At 47.2% G+C, this 25,279-nt stretch overlaps 1 protein-coding gene across 2 annotated transcripts; it reads right to left on the reverse strand.

The window, feature by feature from the left end:
* Positions 1–1,287: 1,287 nt before the first annotated feature.
* On the reverse strand, positions 1,288–19,602 carry NUP43 (nucleoporin 43). 2 transcript variants are annotated; one of them, XM_055135537.1, is made up of 9 exons: positions 19,444–19,573; positions 19,174–19,301; positions 18,764–18,889; positions 17,150–17,227; positions 15,596–15,776; positions 11,840–11,975; positions 10,983–11,134; positions 6,027–6,149; positions 1,288–1,537 (listed from the first exon to the last, which is right to left on the reverse strand). In XM_055135537.1, the coding sequence occupies exons 2-9, from the start codon at positions 19,267–19,269 to the stop codon at positions 1,308–1,310; spliced, it is 1,122 nt and encodes a 373-aa protein (XP_054991512.1). In that variant the 5' UTR covers positions 19,270–19,301; positions 19,444–19,573; the 3' UTR covers positions 1,288–1,307. The 2 variants fall into 2 exon arrangements, with proteins under 2 accessions (XP_054991512.1, XP_054991511.1); XM_055135536.1 differs by lacking the exon at positions 19,174–19,301 and having other exon boundaries at positions 19,444–19,602.
* Positions 19,603–25,279: the final 5,677 nt, after the last annotated feature.

Genomic DNA, 25,279 nt, shown 5'->3' on the forward strand with positions numbered 1-25,279 from the left:
TTTAAAAAATTATACACATGAATGATAGGGTCCCAAAAAGACTTGTATTGTGTATTAAAATTTTCTCTTGACTATATACATCTTTGTAATGAATTACTTTTGTAATAACAGAAAATTTTACAGATCAGTCCCAGCAATCAATAAAACTATACATACACAGGTTAAAAATTCCTATCAGCAACATTTCTCCCCAGCATAATGATATAAAATTCGGTTATTATCTTTAATCAGATATTTTTATATATAAAAGCAGATGCAAATATGCACTGCATTCCATTTTTAAATGCTATAAGGAACAAAACCCCAAAAACCCTGAGGTGAGGTGTCATTAAAAAAAAAAACTCAAAATACTTATTAGGATAGAAAAAAAAACTTTACCATAATTACTATTACTGGAATTAAAAAGTAAATGAATACACACTTTAGTTGTGTCATAGCAGTGATTAGTGAACAAAGTCTTAGCAGTTCAATAATGCAGTAAATCTAATAAATGTTGGAAAGGCAGCATCATAAACTGTCTTAAAACAATCAGGCATATTTCAGTTCAGAATACTGATAGCAAAATTCTTTACTGTTACTAAATCATCGTATTAGTCTCATTATATGTAATCTATCAAATTTTAGTTTAGAAATTGTTTTATTCATCAATGTCAAATTTTATTTTACCACCCAATGTCTAGTTTGGCAATTTTCAACCAAAAAAAGAGCAAAAATCCTTAGGGGAAAAATGGCTGGATCAAGCAGTTGACACAATTTACTTCAAGTCTATTCTCTAATAAAAGAAGCCTGTCAAAACATTTTCCACTTAAAAAAAAAAAAAAAACTACAAAAGTCATTTTTGCTCTACTGAACTTCTGACAAGGTTTATTAACATTATTAAGGTGGGAAAATGTGAAAGGACAGAAGAAAATACATCCAATAAAAAGAATAAACATTAACACTGGCTAATGTCTCTGAGGAGTACGATCCAGATACTGTGATATAAATGATAGGAATCAGTTGATGGTTTGCAGAATTATGCCCCACATCAGTAATGGGACTTGGTTCCATGAATTGTCCACAATTATTTGAAGGCAGTACATTCATCAGTATAGAGATCCATCTGACGATCTACAAGCTCAACTCCTTTTGCCAGCCATTAGATTCTGCAACAGTTACGAGAATAACCAACAACTGAAAGCCCAAACTGGACACTGATATCATTATATTACTGATGCTTTCCTTACAAATTTCACATTTTCCAATAATAAAACTTTGCATAGAAGTTGGAATTTGGAAGGCTAAATAACCTGAAAATTATAGTACTTTCATGAGAAAAGTTGTCTAGTAACATAAATTGCTTCTGCATCTGTTCCACAAACAAGACAAGGACCTAAAACATCCAAACTATTCACAGACAAAGTCCTGTTGGGAAGCAAGCTTGTGATTTCAATACGGTCTTTTGCAGGATCAGAGCTGAGCCAGTTGCTTATGAGAGACTGGTGAACGTTGGCCTGGTTACTAAAGCTATGAGACAAAAACGTACTATTTCTTCCTCCTGAGAGTAGAAAAGGAAAGAAAAAAAAACAAAACAACTTTCAAGACCAATTTTATGGGAAAATCCACAAATGTAATGGTATTTTAAAAAGTCAATGATTTAAACTTGTCTCATTCTCTGAATATACGGGTAAGTCTGTACTATTTACCATTTAAGCTTTTTGGCAGGGAGGGGGGAGGGGGATGGGACGGAATGGTGTTGGGCCACACCAGGCAGTGCTCAGGGCTTACTCCTCAGGGTGCTTGGGGGGGGGGGGCATACGTGGTGCCGGGGACAGAACCTTAACCCCTGGACTATCTTTCCAGCTCTAATGACCATTTAATTAGTTAGTTTATTTATGTAGAGCCATACCCAGCAATGCTCAAGTGTTAGTCCTGGCTCTATGCTTCAAGATTACTTCTGCCAGTGCTCCGGGGACCATATGGGATTCTGGGGACTGGACCCGGGTCAGCCACGTTCGGGCTAACACCCTGCCCTCTGAATTATTTTGCTCCTGTCCCATAATCACCATTTTGAACCAAAGACTGATTCTTAGACAGGAAATATATTCTCCAAGACCTAGTATAGCTGTCAAATTTTAAGTCTTCAGGCCAAGCACAAGATTATGATTCTGTCCTTCTACTCATTGTTCAATGGAAAGTCTCAAGAATACAGTAGGCCAGAGAGTGCAGCAGGCAGGGCACCCACCGTGCACGCAGCTCAACCCCCAGCACCACATACGGCCCCCCAATGTGGAGGTTTATTGTTTTATTGTGGGGGGGGAGTTCAAGAGGCACACCCAGTGATGTTCAGGGGTTACTCCTGGCTTTGCATTCAGGAATTACTCCTGACAGATGGGGCACCATACGGGATGCTTGGAATAGAACCCAGATCAGCCATGTGCAAGGCAAGCGTCCTACCTGCTATACTATTGCTCCAGTCCCTACATTTATTATATATGCATGTATCTATGTATGCGGTGCTGGGGATTAAACCCAGAGACTCACACTTTTTTTTTTTTGGAGGGGTTTTGGGTCATAGCCAGAAGTGCTCAGGGATCACTCCTGGTAGGCTCAGAGGACCACATGGGGTGCCAGGGATCAAATATGGTCGGCCGTGTACCAGGCAAGCACCATACCTGCTGTGTTATCGCTCCAGCCCTGGGCCTCACATATTTAAGGGAAATGCTCTGCCAATGAGCTACACGCCTAGTGAAATGCTGTTAATGCAGAACTAACTGGGGCTGGGCATGTGGCTCAGTGGCAGTATGCATGCCTGAAACATATACGGCAATTTTACAATTTTGAGAAAAACACTTTCTGCTGGATCAAATAAGGTCATATTTTCCTTAATAAGTGGCAGTGAGCCAGAGAGGGCACAGTGGTTAAGATTCTGAGGTACTCTAATTCATGAGTCTCCCTTCCTGGAACCCTCCGCAATTGTATATTCCATTCATAATCTTATTTTTGGTTTTGGGCCAACTCAGCAGTGCTCAGGAATTACTCCAGGCTCTGCACTCAGGTCACTCCTGGTGGGGTCAGGAGACCATATGGGATACGGGGGAGCAAACCTGGGTTGGCCACGTGCAAGACAATGCCTTATCCACTGTACTGTCTCCCTGACCCCCTCATGTACTAACTTGTGTTGTTTATTACTGATTTTTTTTTGGGGGGGGTCTCTCAAGTGGTGGTCAGTAGGGCCAGGGTCTGCTTCTGGCAATTCTTAGCCAGTCAGGCCAGTTCAGTACAGTGCCGAGGGCCCCCTGCCATCCCAGTTCTCGGGGAGACTCCAGGGCCACACCTGACCATTCTTGGGGTCTCCAGCACTTCCTGTACTCAGTGGTACTTAGAGGACTATGTGGTGCTGGGGACTGACCTGGGGCCTCTGAATGAAAGGCTTATAAATGACTTAACCCCAGACTATCTTTTTTTTTTGTTTATTCCTTGGGTCACACCCGGAGATGCACAGGGGTTACTCCTGGCTCTGCACTCAGGAATTACTCCTGGTGGTGCTCAGGGGACCATATGGGATGCTGGGAATCGAACCTGGGTCGGCCGTGTGCAAGGCAATGCCCTACCCACTGTGCTATTGCTCCGGCCCCAACCCCAGACTATCTCTTAATTCTCTATTTTCACACATTTTTTTGGGTTTGTTTTTGGGCCACACCCCACATGATACTGAGAAGTGACTCCTTGAGTGACTCTGACCTCAGGATCACTCCTGGTGGAGCTCAGGGATCATGGAGTGTCAGGGATCACACCCAGGTTGACCACATCCAAAGCAAGTGCCTGGGTTTGCCAGTCACACCTGCAAGGTCCCCACTCCACCACAGAGCACACCTCTGGCCCCTACATTACTCTTATACTCCTAAAATACTGGGAAACTGACACTGGTAAAAGCACTGAGATTAAGTCTTCCACCGTGGCTTTCTGCTTGCATTCTGCCATCCTTCTTCACACAGTCCATTTCCCACAGTGGTTCCTCAGAAACAGGCTGCTGCCTCCTGCCCCCAGTGGATTTCCATCACAGCCAGAATAAGACCCAGAGTCTTGGGGCTGGAGGGATAGCACAGCGGGTAGGGCATTTGCCTTGCACGCGGCCGACCCGGGTTCAAATCCCAGTATCCCATATGGTCCCCTGAGCACCGCCAGGGGTGATTCCTGAGTGTACGAGCCAAGAGTGACCCCTGTACATTGCTGGGTGTGACCAAAAAGCAAAAAAAAAAAAAAAAAGACCCAGAGTCTTCTCATGGTTCTGCAAAGTCTGACCCACAGCTACCTCCATTTGTTCCATTCCTGTTTGCCCTTCAACTGCAGCCTGATCTCGGACCCTGGGTATCTGCTCTTTCCTGGAAGGCTCTTACCTTTGTCTCCAAAGTTCTGCCCACCATCAGGCCTTAGAGTAAGCCCTCCCACCCCTTTTTCATTCTTTTTTTTTTTTTTCTTTTTGGGTCACACCTGGCGATGCACAGGGGTTACTCCTGGCTCTGCACTCAGGAATCACCCCTGGCCGTGCTCAGGGGACCATATGGGATGCTGGGATTCGAACCCGGGTCGGCCGCGTGCAAGGCAAACGCCCTACCCGCTGTGCTATCGCTCCAGCCCCCACCCTTTTTCATTCTTTACCCTCCAACTCTGCTTCAGTTCTTCTGATGGTCATCAGGGCACCTGGGCTAATCTTCTCTTTCTTGCTGAGTCCCATTCCCACTGCTCTTTGCTCTACTATCTATCGCAGAGACTAATTTCATTTTCCAGTTCTCTTTGCCCTCTGCCTGCAAAGCAGACCCTGCTCTAGGAAGGACCTGTGGATGGGGGGAGCTACGGCTCTGTCCCCCTGATTTTAGCAGTCATTCCAGCCTGGCCGTGGGCCACCTGCAGCGTCAGAATCAACTATGACAGCATTTCTGACAGTGCAGCAGCAGCAGGAGTTATATACATGGTTTGAGGACCAACCCCGGCAGTGCTCTGCACTTAGGGATCATTCCTGGCAAGCTTAGGGACCACTCCAGGGCTCCCAGAGATTAAATCTGGGCTAGCAGCATGCAATGTGCCCTATCTGCTGTACTATCGCTCTGGCCTTAACTTTTTGTTCTTGGGCACGACTCTTGGTTTTGATCCAAACCTGGTGGTGCTTAGGGGCTACTTCCAGCTTTGTGTGAAGGAGCACGCCGTGCTGGGCACTGAAGCCTGAGCTCTCAGAGCAGCACACGTGCTCCGGTCCTTAGCACTGTCTCCATCACTGGCCTTCCTCTTCCTTGCTTTTCCAATGTCTCTCCTGTTTCCCGTCTTCTCCTACTCCTTCCTACAGATATGAAACCAATTTTTCCTAAATTTTGTGTAGTTTCTGATTGAACCCTTACTTATTTAAAGCTTGCTACTGAGGGGCTGGAGTGATAGCACACTGGGTAGGGCGTTTGCTTTGCACGCAGCCAACCCGGGTTCAAATCCCAGCATCCCATATGGTCCCCTGAGCACCGCCAGGAGTAATACCTGAGTGCAGAGCCAGGAGTAACCCCTGTGCATCGCCGGGTGTGACCCAAAAAGCAAAATAATAATAATAATAATAAGTAAATAAAGCTTGCTACTGAATCTACTCTATGTGTGCAGACACTTTTTTGTTAGTTGTCTTTTGGGCCACACCAGACAACGCTCAGGGCTTCTTCTTGGCTCTGCGCTCGGGAATCACTCCTGGCAGGGTTTGGTAGACTGTATGGGATGCCAGGAATCAAACCTGGGTCAGCTGCATGCAAGGCAAATGTCCTCACCACTGTACTATTGTTCTGGCCCCTGTGGACACTTTTTGTTCAGTTGACTGTAGTGGACCTCCACACCGAGAAGTGTCTAGTCACTGTAGGAAGCTGACGCATATAGCCGAGTGAAGACAGGGAGATGTCTGAAAGGGCTGGAGCACGCGTGCTACCTGCCCAGCACTGCAGGGGTCCCTGAGGAGCAACCACGAGCAGCAGCCCTCCGCCCCGCCCCGCCAAAAACAAAACCCACAGCCCTTTTACCTTGGTGGAAGAGTGAGGATTTCTCAGGTACATCTGAGGAGGCATCCCAATGCCAGAGGGACCCATCTTCAGAACAAGTAAATAGGTGATCTGGATTGGACGGGTGAAAGTGAACTTCCCACACTAAAAGTTAAGAAAGAAGACATTTACTCCTGTGTAGATTTAGGGGAACATCAAAACCTTATTTATGGGCATCCCCTCCTATTCGTATTCATCACAATCATCAACCCCCAAGTTGGTAATGAAAACAAAAGGTTGAAGAATTTGAGGCTGGAGAGATAGCACAGTGGGTAGGGCATTTGCCTTGCATGCTGCTGACCCGGGTTCAATTCCCAGTATCCCATAGAGTCCGCCAAGCACCGCCAGGAGTAATTCCTGAGTGCAGAGACAGGAGTAACCCCTGTGCATCACCAGGTGTGACCCAAAAAGAAAAAAAAAAAAGATTAAAGGATTCAAGCCACAACTCTCCATACAGCTCTCATATGTACATGGGTGGAGAAGTCAAGTACGGGCCGAAGGGATGCTAGCACAGGGGTCAAGTCCGTGTCTGTCAAGTGGCCGGTCCCCAGCAGGTCAAATTCTGGGTCTGGAAGCCCCCAGAAAGGGTGGAAAAGGTGTTGCTAGATGCAACTCTAGAGGTGGCTGAACACCATAATCCCTGGCATCCTCAGGGCCTTGCACAGAAGTGCTGACTGCTGACCAGCTGGCCTCTCCAGGAGGGACCCGAGGGCACAGCCTGGAAGGCTACACTCTCCCCTAAAATCAATGAAAATAATGCCAAACTCATCACAAAGTTTCTTCCTGGAAAACTATGATGAGATCATTCTAGGGAGGTTTTAAAAGGACTCTCTGGCTGGAGAGATAGTGCAGAGGATAAGCCAGCTGCCTTGCATGGGGCCAACCCTGGTTAGATCCCTGGCACTGCATTTTGTCCTGAGTGTCGCCGAGAGTCATCCCTGAGCACAGATCAGAGACCCCAAAGTCCTCTCCACAGGCCTCATAGTCATCATAGTCATCATCTTTCTATGACACCTCTGTCCCCTTACAGGACAGTTGTACAGAAATCATGAAGGGTGAGATACATAAAGGTGGGGTTGCACACTGTCACAGCAACAAACAGAGGTAAAGCCACTCCTTCAAGGGAAGGACAAAACCTCATCTGAGGGTTCAGCACTCCAGATTACTAGGAGATCCGCTCAAGGGTGGGATTCATCCAGGTGTATTGCTTTCTTTTTTCCTTAGCTTGTAATACATTAAACAATCATAGTAAATTTATTTCCTATGATATTTCTAGTCACTTTATATGACTAGAAATATTGTAAGACAGTAAGAGACCACTAAGTTTAAAGATTGGCTCTTCTGGGACCGGAGCAATAGCACAGCAGGTAGGGCGTTTGCCTTGCACGCAGCTGACCCGGGTTTGATCCCTAGCATCCTATATGATCCCCCAAGCACCGCAGGGAGTAATTCCTAAGTGCAGAGCCAGGAGTAACCGCTAAGCATCACAGGGTGTGACCCAAAAAGCAAAATAAATAAATAAATAAATAAATAAATAAATAAAATAAAAAGATTGGCTCTTCTTGGAGACATTTTGCTATATATCTATCCCAGACTATAGTTCTCAGGTCAGGTTAGTCTTTCCTAACCCCAGCAGGGTCCTTATTCAGTTACTTTTTTGGGCGTCATGACAGGGTTTTTCCATGACCGTGCTCTTAATTTATACTTCATGTGGCACCTAGCTTGTCCCTTTCCAATACCAGGGTATTTTACAGTTTGCCTTAGGTCCTTCCAGTCCCTTCACCAGGACTCTGCTTTTGGAGTGCTAAGGGCAACTGAGGCTTAAATGAGGTAAATATGATGGAAGCCCAGGAGTAAATATTATTTGGAGTCAATTAACTCCCACGTTAACAAAAGCATAGCATCAACTGTCTTCCTGTGTCTATACAAAAAGGCCATTGCTAAGCCATGCAAATGACATAAAGGAAAAAGAAAAGCAATATAGAATTATTAGTGCTTGATGGAATCGGGCGTGCTTAACGGGCACTGTTATGGGAATGGCTCAATAAACCTAAGCTCCCTGTGGGAGGAGTAAGGAAAACCTAATGTTATCCAAAGGGAGATAAACTGGGGACACTGGTGGTGGGAAATGTACACTGGGAGGGATGGATGTTGGAATATTGTATGACTGAAATTCATCGTGAAGAGCTTTGTGATGGTCTACCTCACAGTGATTCAATTTTTTTTTTTTAAGGTAATATATGATCAAGTACCTTTGAGGCAGAGTTCACCTGTGACTCATGTCTGGACCCTGCACGTTTCAGACTTTACCACTTAAACAGCAAAACTAACTCCTGGCAAACCCAAACCTGGAAATACTACCAGATTCTGGATCCAGCTTCAGATGGAGAGCTTCTAAGGAGCCAATTTGAGACAGACCTAAACTCTCAGCAGAAATTATTGTGCCAGTTCACATCAGGGAACCAGTGATGGGCCAGGACTCCCTGACATGAAGAGGAAACAGGTGCTCTGGGAACAAGGGTTCGGGATGCTGAATTAAGTGGCTTTGAGGCAGCAGCAGGAGCCTAGAGGAGCATGGAAAATGCCGGGTCTGATCCCCAGCATCCCATGTGGTCTTCCAAACACCACCAGGAGTAATTCCTGAATGTAGAGCCAGGAGGAACCCCTGAGCATCGCCGGATGTGACCCAAAAAACAAATATGCAAGCCGGCAGCTTTTATTCTGACACTGAATATCTGAACACAAAACACAAAGGAGTCACCTTCCCTGGGGACTTCTGGGCCAGTCTCTCCCAGTGGGCAATGATACCCAACCTCACCTGGCTGCCTGGAATCAATGGGGTGCAGAGAATAGCCTTGGGTGGAACTTGGGGCACCTTCTGTTTGCTTACAGAAGGTAGATTTCTAGGCAGGTGCTGAGTGATTCTTTCCTGAAAAGGGGGGATGGTAGCCAAATAGGATTTGGAACCTCTATCCATTCAGTGGCTGGAGCGACAGCACAGCGGGTAGGGCATTTGCCTTGCACTCGGCCAACCCGGGTTCAATTCCCAGCATCCCAAACGGCCCCCTGAGCACCACCAAGAGTAATTCCTGAGTGCATAAGCCAGGAGTAACCCCTGTGCTCATACAGACGCCAGGTGTGAACCAAAAATAAAGAAAAAAAAAAAAAGGAATGACTAGAGATTGAGTCTGTAATTCTACTGCCAAAGGGCTAGTTCTCTTCTGGGCTTCCCTATCCCCAGCCCGTTTTATCGTGGTGCCAAGAATCAAATTCAGAGCCTCCCTCGTGCAAGCTAGGTGCTTTCCCACTGACTCACACCTCCAGACCCCTTTACCTTTTCCTCTATGGATTTTGGGCCAATCTGGCAGTGTTCGAGGCCTATTCCTGGTCTTTTGTTCAGGTGTGACTCTGGAAATACTCAGGGCCCCTATGCAGTGCTGGGGATGCAACGAGTGCAGCGCATGCAAGGCAAGTGACCTCCCTGCTCTCCAATCTGTCTGAGCCCTGGTCCCTTTTCGTATTCATTCTGTGTAGCAAAAGAAAAATCCCTAACAAGATGGGAACAAGAGGGGCTGGAGAGGTAAGGCGGATAGGGTGCCCTGCACAAGGCTGACCTGGATTCGGTCCCAGGCATCACATATGGGACCCCCAAACACTGTTAGGAGTAATTCCTGAGCACAAAGCCAAGAGGTACCCATGAGCATTGCCAGATGTGACCCCCCCAACATCCTACTCCCACAAAAAGGGGGACAATAGCCCATGTTATTTTGTTTTTTTGGCCATTCCTGGCTTTACTTAAGGCTTAAACTGGGCTCCGAGCTCAAGGGGCCATATTGACTACACACTCCCCTTTAAAGGTACAAAAATAAACTGAGGAACACAAGTTAGCAATTATTATAAATAACAAACTGAAGTTAGAGGTATGGTGCTTGCCTTTCACACAACTGACCCCATTTGGTCCCCAGCACCATTTACGGTCCCTGAACCCCACCAGGAATAACCAAAAACAAAACCCCCAAAAAGTAAAACTGGCTTATATTTGCACGGGAAAACTCATTTCTCCGGCACTGAGTAAGCAAGACAAGTTGGTTTTTATTTCTGGGGTGGAGTCAAGGGCCACACCAGGAGGCTACTCCTGGCTCTGTGCTCAGGAACAACCCTTTGGTAGCTCAGGGGTCGACACGCAGTGCCAGGAATTTGAAGAGGTTGCTGTGTACAAGACAACTGTCCTCGCCCCTATACTTTCTCTCCTGAATTTGGTACTTTTTGCTTTGTTTTCTTGTCCTTGGGCCACACCCGGTAGTGCTCAAGTCTTTCTCCTGGCTCTTGTGCTCAGGGATCACTCCAGAAGGTGCGTAGGTGACCATATAGGATGCCAGGGATCTTAAAGAACACATTAAAGGGGGCTGGAGCGATAGCACAGCAGGTAGGGCGTTTGCCTTGCACGCGGCCGACACGGGTTCAATTCCCAGCATCCCATATGGTCCCCTGAGCACCGCCAGGGGTGGTTCCTGACTGCACAGCCAGGAGTAATCCCTGTCTATCACCAGGTGCGACCCAAAAAGCAAAAAAAAAAAAAATAGATTCTCATAGCACAGCGGGTAGGGTGTTTGCCCTGCATGTGGCTGACCCGGGTTCGATTCCCAGCATCCCATATGGTCCCCTGAGCACCGCCAGGGGTAATTCCTGAGTGCAGAGCCAGGAGTGACCCCTGTGCATCGCCAGGTGTGACCCAAAAAGCAAAAAAAAAAAAAAAAAAAAAAAACCACATTAAAGAATGTAAATGTCTAATAAAAAGGTGTTTTGAAATAAATTTATAAAATTCTGTCGATGCTAGGTTATGAAATGACTCATGTATGATCTACAATCATCCTGGAAAGCTGCGTACAACATAGCACATAAGTCGCCCGAAAAACACTCTAATCCCACAGCACTTACTTTCAGCTTCGTGAGCCTTCAGCAGAGACACAGGCATCGTGCCTTGTCGAACATCCCAAATGCTCAGCATTCCATCCTGGCCACCCGTGGCCACGACATGCTGCTGGTTGGGATGTCTGTCCACACAGTGGAGGGGCACGCGGTCACCAGTCCTTTCATGGGAGACACAATGACATTACACACTGCTAAGGGATAATTCATCTTTGCCTGGTCCACGAGATTTATTTCATTTTGGAAACTAGTTGGGTTAGTTTGTGATTGGAGCTACTGGCTAAACCTGAGATGCTACTTGTAAATATTAGAGGTTTGGGAGAGAAAAATGAAAGTCAAAGTTATTGATTCCCTCTCCCACTTGGAGCGCAGGGAGCAAGACAATCAGGTGGTAAGAGGTGTAAAACACACGTCCAATTCTTGACTTGTAGAAAACAAGACATATCAAACAGCAGGTTCTCTATTCTTACCTTCACTTAATTTATACAATTATTTTTATCAGCTTGGCACATTCTAATTTCTTACTAGAGAAACGGCTTCACACACACAGAAATAGAATTTCTGCTCAAAAATACCGTCTCCAAACCATATTTGGCATGTTTTATATCCATTATTAAAGGAATCACATGACAAGCACAAATAAATTTCTTCTCATAAAAAAACATAAACAGGGATAAAAGTTCTGAATCAATACAACAAATAGTTACTAAATGTGGCAGAGCATCAAACACAAACTTGCCTTACCAATTTAAGAAGGAATCATTCTCTTAAAATGCAATTAAGTTACAATTTGGTTTAAAGTCATTTGCTTGAAAGAGTCAAGTTAATTTTGCATTACTCTACTGAAGTTACACATCAAAACTTACAGTGACAGTATCTGAGAGGGCTCATTTCCTTGTTGTCTGAAGTCCCATATTTTTAACTGTCCAATTGAATTTACTGTAAGAATCTCAGGAGTTCGAAGGAAGGTCACTGCATGGAGTGTACTACTATCGGCATTGTCTATAAATTCAAAAACAGCAATGTGTGACTGAGTATCCATTTCTCATGAGGACATTCCTTCTGGTAGATTAAAATATTGTAAATCAGGGGCTGGAGCAATAGCACAGCAGGTAGAGCAGTTGCCTTCCACGCAGCCGACCCGGGCTCGATTCCCAGCATCCCGTATGGTCCTCTAAGGACCACCAAGGGTGATTCCTGAGTGCAGAGCCAGGAATAACCCCTGTGCTGGGTGTGACCCATAAAAATAAATAAATAAATAAATAAATAAATTTTAAGTCAAGGTTTAACGTTTGTAAAGAAATGCACTCACGTTAAAAATAGATTCTCTGGGTAGGGGCTGGAGTGATAGCACAGCAGGTAGGGCGTTTGCCTTGCACTCGGCCAACCCGGGTTCCATGCCCAGCATCCCATATGGTCCCCTGAGCACCGCCAGGAGTTGTTCCTGAGTGCAGAGCCAGGAATAACCCCTGTGCAATGCCAGGTGTGACCCAAAAAGAAAAAAAAATAGATTCTCCTGGGGCTGGAGCGATAGCACATCAGGTAGGGCATTTGCCTTGCACGTGGCCGACCCGGGTTTGATTCCCAGCATGCCATATGCTCCTTGAGCACTGCCTGGAGCAATTCCTGAGTACTAAACCAGGAGTAACCCCTGTGCATTGCCAGGTGTGACCCAAAAAGGAAAAAAAAATAATTCTTCTGGAGGTTGGAGTGATATTACAGTAGGCAGGGTGCTTATCTCACACAGTCAACCTGAGTTCAATCCCCAGCTCCTCATAAAGTCCCGTGATCCTGACAGGCGTGATCTCTGAGTCAGGATTAAGGGGGCCAGAGAAATGTTACAGTGGGGAGAGTATTTGCCTTGCACATGGCCGACACGGGTTCTATTCCTGTCATCCCATATGTTGCCCTGAGCACTGCCAGGAGTGACCGCTGAGAGCAGAGCCAGGAGAAATCCCAGAGCATTGCTGGGTGTGGCCCAAAATCAAAAACAAAAGTAGAGGCTAGGATGACAACAAGCACCACTAGTTGTGGCCCAAAAAACAGAGAGAAAAAGAAAGGAAAAAAAAAAAAAAACACTCTCCTGGGCTAGAGAAAATATAGGGGCTAAAGCACTGGTTTTGCATGTAGCTAACCCTAGTTTGTTTCCAGGCACCACATATGGCATATTACCCCCTGAACCCATCCAGGAGTGACCTTTGAGTACAGAAACAGGAGTCAGCCTTGAGAGGTTGGGGTAGCCCACAAAGCAAAACTAAATAAAATAAAAATGGACTCTGCTCTGATAGGAAAATACTGTCACTAACTACACATCTGAGAAGAGGTGACCTTTCATATTTCGCTATTTCTGTTTAAGGTTGTTACCCTTCATGCTAGGGATCAAACTCAACCCAGGTTGGCCGCACCCTGCAATACTCCCATATGAAATGCTGGGGACCAAACCCAGGTTGGCCATGTGTCAGGGTTAACAATCTTCTAAGAGAGCGCTCTCTCTCTCTCTCTCTCTCTCTCCCCCCTTCTCCCTCCCTCCCTCTCTCCAGGCTACTTCCACCAAAGTCTATGTGAAGTTGAACAATCCTTCTAAAGGATGGCAAATTTCACAATTTCAAGTGGCTCTTTAGTTGCCAACCTAATAAAAAATAACTCTACAGCCGTGCATTAGACTCTTCAATCTGGCTTCATCTCTCTAAAGTGAGGCAATAGCCAGAATCTGGAAACAACCTGAGTGCTCAATAACAGAAAACTGGTTAGAGAAACTATGGTACATCTACACAATGGAATACTATACAGCTGTTAGGGAAAAAAATGAAGTCATGAATTCGTTATAAATGGATGAACATGGAAATTATCATGCTGAGTGAAATGAGTCAGAAGGAGACAGACATAGAATGACTGCACTCATCTGTGGTATGTAAAAAACCTTAACATTAGACTAATACTCAAGGACAGTAGAAACAAAGGCCAGGAGAATTGGTCCACAGTTGGAAACTTGCTTCGAGTGCTTGGCGGAAAGGTAGCTGGGATAGAGAAGGGACCACCATGACAAAGATCAAAGACAGTTGGAAATGACAACTTGGGGTAAGAGCAGTATGCTAAAAACTCTCAGCATCTGTATTGCAAACCATAGTGCCCAAAAGAGATGGGGGTTGGGGGGCTGGAAGGAGAGAGAGAGAGAGAGGGGGAGAGGAAGAGAGGGAGAGAGGGAGGGGGAGAGTGGGAGAGAGAGAAGGGGAGAGAGGGAGGGGGAGAGAGGGATAGAGAGAGGGGGAAGAGGGAGAGAGAGAGGGGGAGAGGTAGAGAAAGAGGGGGAGAGGGAGAGAGGGAGGGGGAAAGGGAGAGAGAGAGGGGGAGAGGGAGAGAGGGAGGGGAGAGGGAGAGAGGGAGGGAGGGCGAGGGGGAGGTGAGGGGGTGGGGAGAGGGGGAGAGAGAGAGAGCAAGAGAAAGAGAGCGAGAGCCTGCCATCTGGCGAAGAGGCGTGGCGGGAGGGAAACTGGGGACACTGGTGGTGGGAAATGTACACTGGTGGAGGGATGGGTGTTGGAACACTGATGACTGAAACCTGATCACGAACAGTCTTATCACTGTGTATCTCACAGTGATTCAATAAAAAAATAAAGTCAGTTAAGGGACCAGAGGGACAGAACATAGGTTAAGGCACTTAGGTTTGCGCGTGGCGGACCCTGGTTCAATGGGCAGAGCTTGTTCCTGAGCACAGAGCTGGAACTATCCCTGAGCTCTACGAGGTAAAATCGGGTGAAACTGCATTTTCTTGGGGGGGGACCACACTCAGCAGTGCTCAGGGGTTACTCCTGGCTCTGTGCTCAGGAATCACTCCTGGCAGCGCTCAGGGGACCATGGGAAGCCTGGGATGGAACCCAGGTCAGCCACAGGCAAGCAGGTGCCCTACCCACTACACTACTGCTCCAGGCCCGAAACCACCCTTTTTATGTAGTTCTCTCAGCCATCTGATCCCGCCTCCAGACTCTTCCCTTCATTGCACCTGCCATCTTCCGGCTTACTAACGACCTAGATTCGGTTCACAGCCACCCTTGTCGGTTCTTCAACTGATACTTCCTCCTGCCCACTCTTCCCCACACACTGACCTGCTTTGTCTGCACATCCCCCACGGCCAGTCCCGATCTATTCTTCTTTTCATTTTGGCCACTGCCAGTACCGCTCAGGGCTTCCTCCTGGCTCTGCACTAAGGAATTACTCGTGGCAGCGCCCAGGGACCGTATAGGATGCCAGGGATCGAACCTGGGTCAGCGACATGCCAAGTCATATGCCCTGTCAGCTGTATTATTGCTCCAGCCCCAATTTTTTTTTTTTTTTTTGGTTTCTGGGTCACACCCGGCGATGCACAGGGGTCACTCCTGGCTCTGCACTCAGGAGTCACCCCTGGCGGTGCTCAGGGGACCATATGGGATACTGGGAATCGAACCCGGGTCAGCCGCGTGCAAGGCAAATGCCCTACCCGCTGTGCTATTGCTCCAGCCTCGCTCCAGCCCCAATTTTGTCTATTTTTATATCTCTCAATCACTGAGCACTGTGTTTCCTCACTCACTGCTGTTGACCACAGCAGGTTGAAACCAAAAAGAAAAAAAGGAAATGGCTTTTCTTACCAATAGTTCTGACCGCTTCCTTGTGATCTGCTTTAAAAAGATTTATTCGCCCGTCTTCTCCCACTGTGACAATTTCTGGGTTGCTGCACACGATGCCCGTGCAGGGGGCACTGCTGTAGGAAGGACTGCCCGGCCCTGTGTGGTAGTGAGCCCTGGGCCACTGCTGGCTGACAGACAGAGTCTACACAGCAAGAACAAGGAGGTGGAAGTCAAAACAAAACTAAAAATATCGAGCATTCTTTTCCCACTGGAGAGTATTTTTAAATTTAGTCTCACATCCGTCTGGAAGGATGACCTCTCTTCTTTTTCTCTTGTATTTCCAGTTATTAAAATCTAGAAACCCGGGGGCCAGAGTGATAAGACAGCAGGTAGGTGCTTGCTTTGCACGCAGTCAGCCTGAGTTCAATCCTTAGCATCCCATATGGTCCAAGCCCACCAAGAGTGACCTCTGAGAATAGGGCACCACCGGATGTGGCTCCGGTAGCCCCAGAGTACCAATGTCGCGAAGACAGTGCTAGGCCAACCTCGGCCCACAGTGGAGCCTATTTCTTCCTTTAAAAAAAAAAAACAAAAAAAAATACCCTAGACTAAGGGAGCCAGAGCCTAGACAGCAGGGAGGGCATTTGACTTGCATGTGGTCAACCCGGGTTTGATCCCTGGCATCCCGTATGTCCCCTGACTACCACCAGTAGTAGTTTCTCAGTGCAGATCCAGGAATAATCCCTGAGCACCACTGGGTATGACCCAAAATGCCAAATATAAATTAAAAAATAAAAATAGATAAATAAAACTAGACTAAGAACTTAAAATGGGAATTACAAAAAACCTACTTGTCAGAATAACAAATTGTGGACGAGAGAGATAGTACAGCAGGTAGGGCGCTTGCCTTGTAAGCGGCAGACCTGGCACTCCATATGGTCCCTGAGTACTGCCAGGAGTGATCCCTGAGTGCAGAGCCAGGAGCAAGCCCTGAGCACCACTGGATGTAGCCCAACAAACAACAAAACCCCACCAAACCGTGAGCTGTGGTGTTAGTACAGAGAGAGGGTGCCTCCTTGCATTCATAACACCCATGTTTGATCCAGGTGTCCACAAAAACCAAAACAAAAGCTGGAGCAATAGTATAGTGGGTAGGGCTTTTGCCTTGCACACAGTTGACCTGGGTTCGATCCCCGGAATTCATATAGTCTCCCAAGCACCTCAAGGAGTAATTCCTGAGTGCAGAACCAGGAGTTAACAGTTGAGCGTTGCCAGGTATGGCCCAAAAAGCCAAAAAAAAAAAAAAAAAAGAACCAAAAAACATAAAGAAAATACCAAATCAATAGTTATAAACTAGAAGTTTATATTACTAGATATCCAATTTCAATAAAGGCTATACAAACACAGATCTAAAACTAACTTAGTAAAACACGTGTTTATTAATGCTATTCCCCCCCACCCAAATGTAGACCTTATAAAACTTCATTATTTGTACGGTTATTAAGTATAATCTTTTTAAGCCTTTGATAAAAATACCTGAAATACAAATTAAGTTTCAAAACAAAATTTCTTTACCTGGTTATTTGGATGGTGAAGGAAAATTGTTACACATCCTGTTGAGGAAGCAGCTACAATTCTCTCCTGGTCAAAAAACTAAATAGAAAATGTTCACTCGTTATGGACTCAGAAATACTGGTAGTGAGAAAACCCCCTCAGTTACATACTTGAGGCACCAAAGTGATAGCACAGCAGATAGAATATTTGCTTTGCACACAGCTGACCCAGTTTTGATCTCCAGACTCCATATGGTCTCCAGAACCCACCAAAGTGATTCCTTAGCGCAGAGCCAGGAGTAAACCCTGAGCTCAGGATGTGCCCTACACCCCTGGCCAAAAAGAAAAAAAGAAAAGAAAAAACTAGCCTTCACTTAGGATTATGATCTTAAATACAAAACCAAAAATTCGAACCATGTAAAGTGCCTTGCACAGTAGTATCACATGATAAATGCTGAAAAGTTCTTGTGTATCAAGTAAAAGGTTTTTATCTGTTTGCTTTTTGGGGGGAGATGTTGGGAGGACACCCAGCAATGCTCAGTTGGTACTCCTGGCTCTCTGTTCAGGAATAACTATTGGTGGTGCTTGGGGGCCAGTCGAACAGGGTCAGTCTCGTGCAAGGCAAATGTTTTGTCCCCTGTACTATCACTCTGACCTATTAAAACAATTTTGAAGAAATTTACTTAATGAAATGTCAAAAACCTTTAAGACTCAGTTTTCCCATTTGTAAAACAAAGACAATAGTACTTGATTCACAAACACAGAACGAGAATTAAGTTATGTGAAGCTTCCCAAAAGGTGTTGGGAACACAATCGCTGTACCACTATTATCCTGTTGCTCATCAATTTGCTCGAGCGGGCACCAGTAACTTACGTCTCCATTGTGAGACTTATTGTTACTGTTTTTGGCATATCAAATACACCACAGGTAGCTTGCCAGGCTCTGCCGTGTGCGAGAAACTCTCGGTAGCTTGTTGGGCTCTCTGAGAGGGGCGGAGGAATCGAACACAATAAATGTTCCAATAAAATAAAAGGACTAGGATAAAATTCACATCTCGGAGGTTGGAGAGATAATACAGCAGGAAGAATGCTTGCCTTGCAAACAGCAGACCTGGGTTCAATCCCAGCACCCCCATATGGCTCCCCAAGCCCTATTCTTGAGCACTGAGTCAAGAGTAAGCCGGGAACACATCTGGGTGTGGCCCAAACCCCCTCCCCCAATCAATACAATAAAATTCACATCTCCTTCCCTAGTCTTGACTCTGCCATTAAGTGTCTTCCCTGAGTGCAGAGTCAGGAGTATGCCCTGAGCACTGCTGGGTGTGGCCTAAACCCTCTCCCCAAACAAATACAATAAAACTCACATCTTCTCTTGCCTTGACTCAGCCATTAAGTGCCTGTTAGGATGCTGGACAAATCATAACCAAGAGGGAACCCAGTTCCCTTGGCAACCTGAGCTGCGATGAGACAAACTTCAAGGTCTTTTGCACTGGTCAGTTAACCCGCCTCGTCTAGGCTTGGCCACCCCGCACCTCCCCCACCCGGTCTACAACTTTCACCGTTTATTTTGTTTTTGTTTCCAAGTTGGCGGCGAGCTTGGGGGTTGGTGGTGGGGGGGGGGCTGTTCCAGGCTTACTTGCAAATCCATCACATCACCATGGTGTTTGATATCACACAGTAACTGATGATCTCCGTCAAACCCTCCTCCTTCGCAGTCCGAGTTCCCGAAATCTCCGATGGACCACAGCGACACAAAGTTTTCCTGCGAAGGACAAGTTTTTGTTGTTGCTGTTGTTGAGATACGGCGTGTCTCAGCTGTAAGAACTGACACCACTGGGGCTGGAGCAATAGCACAGCGGGTAGGGCGTTTGCCTTGCACGCGGCCGACCCGGGTTCGAATCCCAGCATCCCATATGGTCCCCCGAGCATCGCCAGGATTAATTCTTTAGTGCAGAACCAGGGGTAACCCCTGTGCATCGCCGGAAGTGACCCAAAAACCAAAAAAAAAAAAAAAAAAGAATTGACACCGCGTTGGAACCATCTCACCCGAAACCTAAGAGACAGGGGCCGGAGCGATAGCAGAGCTGGGAGGGAGTCTGCCTTTCCACGCGGCCGACCCGGGTTCGATCCCCGACATCCCATCTGGTTCCCCCGAGCACCACCACGAGTAATTCCTGAGTGCAGAGCCAGGAGAAACACCCAAAAAGAAAGAAGAAAAAAAAGGTGGGGGGTGGGGCATCCTGAGCGGAACTTGAGAGGTTCGGAGAGTGGAGAAACGGGCTAGCGGAGGCGGGCGGCGCCCGCCCCGACGGGTACCTCATTGTCCCAAGAGCCCGTAGCGAAGGTCTCCGCGGCCTGCAGGCTCCCCGGAGGCACCGGCCGCCAGCGGGTCTTGCTGATTTTCTGAGACACAAACTTAGCATAGATGTCCTCCATGCTGAACAGCAGCCGCAGCGGGGCCAGCCCCGAGCGCCGCGCGCGCCTCCCGGGCCCCGCCCCTTCCCGCGGCCCTGATTGGGCGGCGCCCGGCCGCGGCGACGGCGGCCGGCGAGGGCCAGTTCTGTTCCCCGCGCCCGGGGCTCGCGTCGGAGCAGGTGACGCCATTCCTATGGAGACGAGCGCAAGGACACGCAGCCTTTGGGCGGGGCTGATCGCTGGCGTGTGTGAGGCTGCGTCTTAGCACCAGCCCTTGAAAGGACTGGAGGACTACCGCGTGCGGGGCCCCTGAGCCCCCCAAAACTAAAACTTAAGCCACTCCCATTCTTGTAGGTCCTGCGCCCTCCTCTGCGAAATCTTTATAGGAACGCTTGAGACTGCATTTGTTGTTGGTTTCTGATTTGTCTTCTTGCCATACCCGGCGGTGCTCAGGGCAAGCAATATGATTGACAGTGTAATTGCGACAATCTCCTAAAAAGAAAACTTAGCAGGGGCCAGAAAGGTACTAAAGCAGGTTAGGCACTTAACTTGCCTTGCACGTGGCTGATCAATCCCTGGCACTCCAGAGAGTTCCCCTGAGCACTAGAAGGAGTGATATCTGAACATAGAGCCAAGAGTAACATGAGCTCAGCTGATGTGGGCCAAAACCCAGAGAAAAAGAAAAGAAAGCTAGCAACCGGGTTTAAAAAAAAATTGTTATTAGAATAAGTGCTGTGCTGTTTATTTAGATCACCATAGGCGGCAGTTTTGTTTTGTTTTGTTTTGTTGCTTTTTGGGTCACACCCGGTTACTCCTGGCTTTGCACTCAGGAATTACTCCTGGCGGTGCTCAGTGGAGCATATGGGATGCTGGGAATCGAACCCTGGTCTGCTGTGTGAAAGGCAAACGCCCTACGCGCTGTACTATCTCTCCATAGGATGCAGCTTTATCAGAAAAGGATATATTGAAAGAACTGGTTCTTAAGGATGGACTGGATGCTGAGTAAAAAGGAATGGAATAATATAGGTGTAATTAAAAGCGCAGAAGTAAGTTAGGCCATTTTCCTTGGCTGTCAGTTTTATATGTTAGATTCGTATTTAAGGAGGGGGGAGAAAAAAAAAGGAGTGGAGGGATAGTACAAAGGGTAAGATGCTTTCCTTGCCCACTGCAAACTTGCTTCAATCCCCAGCAGCGCATATGGCCCACCAAATGCCAACAGAAGTGATCCCTGAGCACAGAGCCAGGAGTAAGCCCTGCACGCCTGCAGATGTGGCCTAAAAAAAGATTATTTAAAAAAAAATAGGGGCTGGAGCAATAGCACAGCGGGTAGGGCGTTTGCCTTGCACACAGCCGACCCGGGTTTGATTCCCAGCATCCCATATGGTCCCTGGAGCACCGCCAGGGGTGATTCCTGGGTGCAGAGCCAGGAGTAACCCCAGTGCATTGCCGGGTGTGGCCCAAAAAAAAAAAAGGGAAAGATAATAAGCTTAGATAATAAGCTGGTGTGTTAATGGGTGTGATGATCTCTTGTAGTGATTTTCTTATGCCCTCCCCCTTAATTATTGTTGAGGATGGGGCTTTAGCTGTTGTTCTGCAAGACGGATGAGCTGCTCATCTTTTTGATTTTTTTTCTTTTTTGGCTGTACCCAATTGTTCTCAGGGCTTACTCCTGGCTTTTCACTCCTGGATCAATCCTGGCAGTACTTGGGGGGCCATATGGGTTGCTAGGGAGCGAACCCAGGTTGGCCATGTGTGAGGCGAGCACCCTCCCCTCTGTACTATCGCTTCAGCCTTCATCTGCATGTAGCACTGTCGTTCTGTTCATCGATTTGCTCGAGCAGGCACAGTAATGTCTCCATTGTGAGACTTGTTGTTACTGTTTTTGGCATATCGAATACACCACAGGTAGCTTGCTAGGCTCTGCCGTGCAAGGGTAGTTACTCTTGGTAGCTTGCCGGGCTCTCCAAGAGAGACAGAGGAATCAAACCCAGGTGAGTCGCATCCAAGGCAAACGCCCTAGCCACTGTGCTATTGCTCCAGTACTCATCATTTTTTATAATTAAAATTTTTAACATTTACTATTAAAAGATATTTTTTAAAAATTTGGACAGCCACCAATAACAAAAACTCTTAGTATTGTGAAAAACAAACAAACAAAAATCCAACAGAAAACCTCAGGTTCTGGGATATATCTTAGAGGTAGAGTTCTCATATATAATGCATAAAAACAAACGAAAATAATGGGTTAGTTGGGAGAATGGTCATACCCATCAGTGCTCGGGCTTACTCCTGGCTCTGTGTTCAGAGATAACTCCTGGTGATACTCAGGGGACCATACAGGTTGCTGGGGATAGAGCCAGCAGGTACCTTGCCCACTCTACTCCAGTTTCCAGTGACTTTTTTTTTTGCCGGGTGGGGATTTGGGGGCCACACCTGGCGATGCTCAGGCCTTACTCCTGGGTTCTGTATTCAGGAATTACTTCTTGTAGTACTTGGGGGACCATGTGGGATGCCAGAGATTGAAACTGGGTTGGCTGTGTGCAAGGCAAATACCCTACCCACTGTACTATTGCTCTGCTCCCCCCCAAATAACCTCTTTATTCTATGTTAATAATTGCATCATGGGGGCCGGAGCGATAGTACAGTGGGTAGGCTTTTTGCCTTCCATGCAGCTGATAAGGTTCAGTCCCCAGCACCCCATATTGTCTCCCGAGCATTGCCAGGAGTGATTCCTGAGTGCAGAGCCAGGATTAACCCACAAGCATCCCTGGTTGTGACCCAAAAAGCCAAAAAAAAAAAAATTGCATAGTGGTTGTTTCTGTGGAAAGAGTTCATGATATTTTTGTTTCCCTGATAGTAGTCCTGACTCACATAACTTTTTTTACCGGCTTTCAATTGGGGCCACACCTGAAGTGCTCAGGCCTTAGTCCTGGCTCTGTACTCAGGGTACTCCTGGAAAGCTCAAGGGGACCATGTGAGGTGCTATGGAGTAAACCTAGGTTGATGGAATGCAGGGAAAGCACTTTACCCACTGTATCCGTCCCCCTCAACCCAGTGATTTTTGTTCTTTTATTTTGTTTGAGCTTTAGCCATGAGCAGCTCAGGGGCTGAAATTCCCCCCAGGTACTTGGTTATTCAGGGAACTCTTCAGTGCTGGGGGATCCAGCCCTACCTCCCACATGCAAAGCCTGTGCTCCAGCTCCAGCCCATGGGACTATTTCTTGCCTCCCCCACCCCTTTTTAAAAAAATATGCCACAGTAGGCTATGCTCAGGTTTTGCTCGTGTTTTTTTTTTATTTTTATCTTATTTATCTTTATTTCAAAAGTCATTTGATCTTTTTTAAAGGAGTTTTATTGGACCACTGTGAGATACAGTTACAAACTTGCATGGCTATGTTTCAGTCAAACAATGCTCAAACAATCCCTCCACCAGTGCACATTTTCCACCACCATTGTTCCCAGTGTCCTACCCACAAGTTCCACGCCCTCCCTCTGGGGTAGGTACAATCCTTCTTACTCTCTAATTTTGGGCATTATGATTTGCAATACAGATACTAAAAGGTCATCGTGTTTGGTCCTTGGCCTATTTTCAGCACACATCTCCCATCCTGGGCGATCCCTCCAACCATCATTTACTTAGAGATTCTTTTTCCATCCCAACTGCTTTTTTCCCCAGCACGTGGGGGCCGGCTTCCAAACCCCCTCCTAGCCCTTATCTCTCCTGTCCTTAGGTGTTAGTCTCATATTATGGTACTTTATATTCCACAAATAATTACTCTTTGTTTTGTGCTCAGGGATCACTCTTGGTGGGCTCAGGGGGTTGAATTTGGGTCGGCAGAATGCAAGGCATGCACCTTACCCGCTGCATTATCGCTCTCGCCCATATTTTTCCCTGTTAATAAAAATAATTTGGGGCCATATCTGGCAGTGCTCAGGTCTTATTTCTACCTCTGAGTCCAGGGATCACTCCTGGCAGGGCTCGGAGAATCATATGGGATGCCAAGGATCAAACCCAGGTCAACTGAGTGCAAAGCAAGAGTCTTACCTGCTGTAGTATCTCTCTGGCCCTGTTTTTATTTTTTTATTTTTTATCTTTTAAAAATTTTTATATATTTTTTTGCTTTTTGGATCACACCCGGCGATGCACAGAAGTTACTCCTGGCTCTGCACTCAGGAATTACCCCTGGTGGTGCTCAGGGGACCATATGGGATGCTGGGAATCGAACCCGGGTCGGCCGCGTGCAAGGCAATCGCCCTACCCGATGTGCTTTTGCTCCAGCCCCATGTTTTTATTTTTAAATTACTAAATCATCAAGGAATTGTAGAGAAGTGATGCGCTGGAAAATTATTAAGGATTCCTACCTGGGAATATTCTTCCTAAGACCTAAATCCAGAATAGGTAATGCTTATTCCAGGTTTTAAATGGCCTATAGGGGCTGGAGAGAGTACAGTGGGTAGGGCGCTTGTCTTATAGGCAGCTGACCCTGGCTCACACCCCCCCCACCACCACCACATATGGTTCCCTGGACCCCGTCAGGAGTGAACCCTGAAGGAGAGCCAGGTGTGGCCCCAACAACATCAGAAAACAAAAACAAAACAAACATGACTGTCACTTTTGACAAAATGTCTGAACTTGAAGTAGAATCACAAAACAACTGCTCAGAGGAGAGCATTAATATCTTTTTTTTTTTTTGCTTTTTGGGTCACACCTGGCAATTAATGCACAGGGGTTACTCCTGGCTCTGCACTCAGGAATTACTCCTGGCGGTGCTCAGGGGACCATATGAGATGCTGGGAATCGAACCCGGGTCGGCCAAGTGCAAGGCAAATGCCTTAACCGCTGTGCTATCGCTCCAGCCCCCCCAAATGATTATTTTTAACTAAAATTTTTATTTAATTGAATCACGCATGGCGAATTACAAAGTTATAGAATAATTAAGTGGGGGGGGCTGGAGTGATAGCACAGCGGGTAGGGCATTTGCCTTGCATGCAGCAGCCGGGTTCTATTCCCAGCATCCCATATGGTCCCCTGAGCACCGCCAGGGGTAATTCCTGAGTGCAGAGCCAGGAGTGACCCCTGTGCATCGCCGGTGTGACCCAAAAAGCAAAAACAAACAAAATAAGTGTTATTTCTAACTAAACATGTATTATTTTACTCTTTTTGCTTAGTAGCTCACACCCGGCAATATTCAGGGGTTACTCCTAGCTCTAGACACCCCGCGATGCTCAGGGGTTACTCCCGGCGGTGCTCGGAGGACCATATGGGATGCAGAGAATTGAACCCAGAATTGAACCGGCTGCGGGCAAGGCAAAAACCCAGCCGTGTTTCCTTTTTCGGTCACCCTGCGGTGCTCGGAGGTTACTCCCGGCTCAAGGGGAACGGAACTGGGCCTCTCCCGTGCGAAGCACAGGCTCAGCGCTCTGGACGAGCCCATTTGCATTGCGTGGGGGAGAAGCGCAAGTGCCCCATCCCTCACCGTCCGCACGCCGCGGTTCTCTCCCGCTTTCGGAATCAGTGATCTAAGAGTTAGCTGTGAATAAACAAAGCAAGGTCCCAAAGTCCCTGCTCAGAGGGTTAGTCCTTGTCCCGCTGCCAGAGGGGCCGGAGCGCGGACGCGTCGGAGCGGACCTGGGCCCTCCGCGGCGACCCCGAGGACTCAGGCGCCGGCGTCGGGAGCTCAAGCCGCCGACGGACCCAAACATGCGCGCGCTGGGTTGGGCGAGGAGCGGACGGAGG

The sequence above is a fragment of the Sorex araneus genome, chromosome 4, assembly GCF_027595985.1.
Source record: "Sorex araneus isolate mSorAra2 chromosome 4, mSorAra2.pri, whole genome shotgun sequence".
Classification (NCBI taxonomy): Eukaryota; Metazoa; Chordata; class Mammalia; order Eulipotyphla; family Soricidae; genus Sorex; species Sorex araneus.

Excerpts from the sequence above, each read along its gene's own strand:
- NUP43 (XM_055135536.1), bottom strand. The coding sequence starts at position 19,563 with ATGGAGGACATCTATGCTAAGTTTGTGTCTCAGAAAATCAGCAAGACC. Across the intron at positions 15,777-17,149 it reads TTCACCATCCAAATAACCAG|ACTCTGTCTGTCAGCCAGCA; the intron begins GTAAAGAAATTT and ends CTTGCTGTGTAG. Across the intron at positions 1,538-6,026 it reads ATCCTCACTCTTCCACCAAG|GAGGAAGAAATAGTACGTTT; the intron begins GTAAAAGGGCTG and ends TTCTACTCTCAG.